This window comes from Camelina sativa, chromosome 17 (genome assembly GCF_030686135.1).
Source record: "Camelina sativa cultivar CO46 ecotype springtype chromosome 17, ASM3068613v1".
NCBI classification, from domain to species: Eukaryota; Viridiplantae; Streptophyta; class Magnoliopsida; order Brassicales; family Brassicaceae; genus Camelina; species Camelina sativa.
The window spans coordinates 15,519,482-15,523,835 of NC_141896.1; the positions used below are offsets into that span (position 1 = coordinate 15,519,482).

Genomic DNA, 4,354 nt, shown 5'->3' on the forward strand with positions numbered 1-4,354 from the left:
AAATAAAAGATAGGACTTTCAGTATAATTTTTCTATGAGATTTTAAATTTTAATAAGTGACATAAAAGACTGATCATGAATTCTATTTTGAGCTCAGGCAAAATACATATACTTACTATATTATGAGTTATGACCCGTGTTGTCAAAAAAAAAAAAAAAAAAAAGAGTTATGACCCGTGCTACCACACAACTTGATATTCATTTAAGATTTAAAATTGCAAAGATATGTTTAAAAAGTAACTAATGTTATTGTTTTATTCTTGTTAAATATTTATTTTAGTTAATTTTTTTTTCTGTATATTTTTGGATCTTATTAAATCCTTCATAATATAATGCTTGATAAGTTTTTTTTTGTTTTGTATTAAACTATAACTATTTTTTTTAAGTAGTTATAATTATGTGACGTACAATACCATTATTAATAGTGTCATAGAGTTATAATTATGTAATATGATTTAAAGAGAAAATAAGTTATATTACTCTGTGGAATAATTAAGTTGATTATACAGTTACAAATAATAAATACAATTAAATTTATCTGGAATACAATTGCAAATATGTGAAACAAATGATAAAATTTAATAATCAAATTGCAAAGATTTAGAGGTTATAAATCTTATTAAATCCATTTCAACAGTATCTAAACACTTTACATATAACCCGTCGTTTATCATATGACTTGCAAGCTCTTATTTTTTTTTTCTTTTTTTATCAAATTAACATATCACAAATTTTTTTTTCTTTTCTTCACGTAATACATTCCAAATATCTTTATTTTACTAAAATAAAATTAGATTATTTCTAATCTCAATTTATTTTTAAAGTTTTATAAATAAAATTAAATTTAACAAAAATATATTAAAATTTGTTGTACGTTATTTATAAGTTTTACTTTTGCTATAATATACTTATTTATATTCATTCACAAATCTTTTATTTATGTTACCATTAAAAACGTATTTTTCACATCTAAATATATTGTATTTTACAAATATATTATTTACCACCACCTAGAAAATGTCAGTATGAACACATTAAGTCAACTATTATATGTCTTTTTACTTTTACTTTTGCATAGTTTTTTTAATTACTAATATTATTGGCTCAAAAAGTATTTCGAATAAAAAAATATATTATATAGTATACAATCATCACAATAGTATATGACCAACCATGGAAAGAACCTCGACTCCGCCCTCCTCCCTTATGGAGAAAACCTTGCGTCAAACCTCCTACACCATAGAGAGAACCTTGGCTCCACCTTCCTCTTTGGGGAGATAACCTTGCGTCCAACCTCCTCCACCTTTCTCCCTTGGAGAGATAACCTTGCGTCTAACCTCCTCCACCATAGAGAGAACCTCGGCTCTGCCCTCCTCATGTGTGGTGAGAACATGTTCACGTCTTTTAGCTATCTCAAAATGGCTTGCTCCGACAACCAGTGAAACTAAAGACCATTTTCTAACGTTACAAAATCTTTTGATAGTAACTAATGTTAAATTTTCTAATGTATTTGTGGAAGTGTTTTCGACACACCATGATGTAGCCTTTGTCTCTGGAACGCCCCGACTGCCACCTTGCTTAGTGAGCCCCATGTCCACTCACAGTCCATGGGCTCTCACCTTTATCAGTGGACTCCACGTATACTCTTGGCCTACCTATATCCGACGGCCGGTTTATTACTTCCTAAAGGCTTTAAATACTTTTTTACCGATCCTACAAATCACCATATGATATTTATTTGTGTTTTGTTTTCACTCGCACAGTTTCGACAATCACTTCCCAAAAGGTCACCTATCCTGAAACTACTCCAGCTCAAGTACGCTTAACTCTGGAGTTCTCTCAGGACCCTTGATCGAAAAAATAATTGCACTTTGGTGACACAGGTGGCCAAATAAATTATTTTAAACATATCCGTACACCATGGTGCACAGTCTCCGAACTCCTATAGGTCTATCAACAACAATTTATGTTTTTCTAATCTATCTATCTATATATGTTTGTTGAAAACTTGTCTTTGATTAGTCTATTTTATCTAACCATTAGGTTGATGAGCTTCTACTGCTTATCTCCCTTTGGGATTGAATAAATGGTAACAATTATGTTTGCAAAAAAAAAGTATATGACCACCAATCAAAGAAATTAGAAAAAAAAATAATTTGACATAAATAAAGAAATAATAGAAAATTATAAGCATGATAATATAAGAATCCCAAATAATTCAAAAATGAAAACATACATTAAATAAAACAATATAAAAATAATACATTAAAAATACAGTATTAGAAAAGGAAGATGCATATATTAATCTTTTTTTTGGTCAACATATTAATCTAACCTATTCCAAACTAAAAAGAGAAAGTAGGAGAAAATTTAGGTTTTAAAAATGAGACAAATTTACCTTTCCATTAAAAAGTTTTACCAATAGAACAAATTTGAAAGGAATATTTTTGAATAAATTATTTTGTTATCTATGCTTATATAGAAGTGAGTATTTACAAAATTAAAATTAATAATTCATCTATATTTTACTTAATCTAATTTCTACTCTTTGTAGAATTAATAACTTAAAATTAAAAATAAGTAAATAATGTTATAGTTTTGAATTTTATGAAATATATATATATATATATATATAATCTTATAATTATTTTTAAAATATTATTAATTTTATAATTATCTCAAATCTCTCATATCAAATATTAATTTTTAGTTTACACATTTGAAAATCTCAGATTGATATAATAAGATATTAGTTTAATTGACTTTTTCTTAGTACGTGAGATAAATATACATAAAATGCGATGCATTTAAAATCGTTGGGACGGTTGAGATATATCATATATGAGAGCTAAAACCCCTTCAATTAATTTATGTTGCCAAAAAAACAGGGTTAACTGGCTATACAGGAGGAACAGGTGATTACTTTTCCATGAAATTTTTACGATCTAGGGTTGATAGATCCTATTAATACGTCGGGAGATTTTGAGAATTTGCATCTGAATTGTATCGAAACAGAATCAATATCGATGACCAACCATGTTATTCGTGGAAACAAGAAATCTCCACTGTCTAGATATTCTCCTTACAATTCAGGGTCAGTGAGAGTTTGCTTTCTCTTACTCAATTTTACAAAGTGAAGTAATTGATTTTTTTTCTTTTGTGTTTGGCAACACTAACTTCACTAATGAGAAAGAGAAGCAGAAAGAGGAGGCTGTGCGACTCGGAGTTGAGTTCTCGCTTCTTGTGGCTGAAGCAATGTTCCTTTTATCTGATGACATTCGTTCTATGTTACGATTCTGTCATTGGCTAATAAGCTTTGCAGGAAAGAAAGATTTTAATGGTCCTTTCGTTGGAAGGGTGTTTCATGTTATTGAATATGTTTTTGAAACATATATTAAACCCAAAAATGCAATCTATAGGGACAGTGGCAAATCAATCCAATGGGAATTGATCGGAAGGTTTCGCCAGGATTTTACTCTTAGAATCAGAAGTTTGGCTAACATTGTAGCGATTCTCAAAAATGGAGGCATAGTGAAATCGTCTCGTGGTTTTGAACTCCAAAACCAAGAGCTTAAGAAGTTAAAGGAGAAGCTGAGGTCTGTCAAGGATGTTTCAGACGCAAATGGGTTTGTGAGAGATACCATTCTAGTTTTAGCAAGAAAGATTTAAGAACAAAAGATCTGTTTATAAGAATAACTCTCTTATATAACTTAAAGAAAATAACTCAAAACTTTAAGTTCTCTCACACAATCTCTCAAATCTCTCAAAGGTATACCACACATTGGCAACTCTTTATATAGAGAAAACTTAGAACATTATTTCCTAATCCAAATAGGTAAACTAACTTATTTAGATTCCTCCTAAATAGAACTATTCCTAATTGGATTAGAGTTTTCCTTTTCCTTTAAACCGCTTTCTTCTTCTTCAAGCTTAGCCCAACAATCTCCCCTTTAAGCTTGAAGTCCTTTCTTGACATGCTATGAACTCCAATGTGATTCCTCATAACCTTGAACCTGTTCTTGTCAAGTGCTTTGGTTAAGATATCAGCCTTTTGCTCCGTTCCTGGAATATGCAGTACTTCAACTTGTCCGTTTTCAACACACTCACGAATGAAATGATATCGCCGGTGAATGTGCTTGCTGCGGCCATGGAAAACCGGATTCCTAGTGAGTGCAATAGCAGACTTGTTATCCACCCGTATCATTACTTTCTCACAAGCTCTTCAACTATTTCAGCAAAGAGTTCTTGTAGCCAAATGGCTTGTTTAGCTGCCTCTGTTGCTGCCATAAACTCAGCTTCACACGAAGATAAAGCCACCACTTGTTGCTTTTGAGAACACCATGTAATTGGACAT

General features: G+C 30.6%; 1 protein-coding gene across 1 annotated transcript; it reads left to right on the forward strand.

Annotated features, from left to right (window-relative positions):
* Nucleotides 1-3,020: 3,020 nt before the first annotated feature.
* On the forward strand, nt 3,021-3,669 carry LOC147923787 (uncharacterized). The gene is made up of 2 exons (XM_087496546.1): nt 3,021-3,090; nt 3,167-3,669. Exons 1-2 carry the CDS (start codon nt 3,027-3,029, stop codon nt 3,667-3,669), a joined length of 567 nt encoding a protein of 188 aa, XP_087352672.1. The 5' UTR covers nt 3,021-3,026.
* Nucleotides 3,670-4,354: the final 685 nt, after the last annotated feature.

What these genes read in the sequence shown, in the direction of transcription:
- LOC147923787 (XM_087496546.1), top strand. Translation starts at nt 3,027, where the DNA reads ATGACCAACCATGTTATTCGTGGAAACAAGAAATCTCCACTGTCTAGA. An exon ending in TAGATATTCTCCTTACAATT is followed by an intron (nt 3,091 to 3,166) that starts CAGGGTCAGTGA and finishes CTTTTGTGTTTG; the next exon opens with GCAACACTAACTTCACTAAT.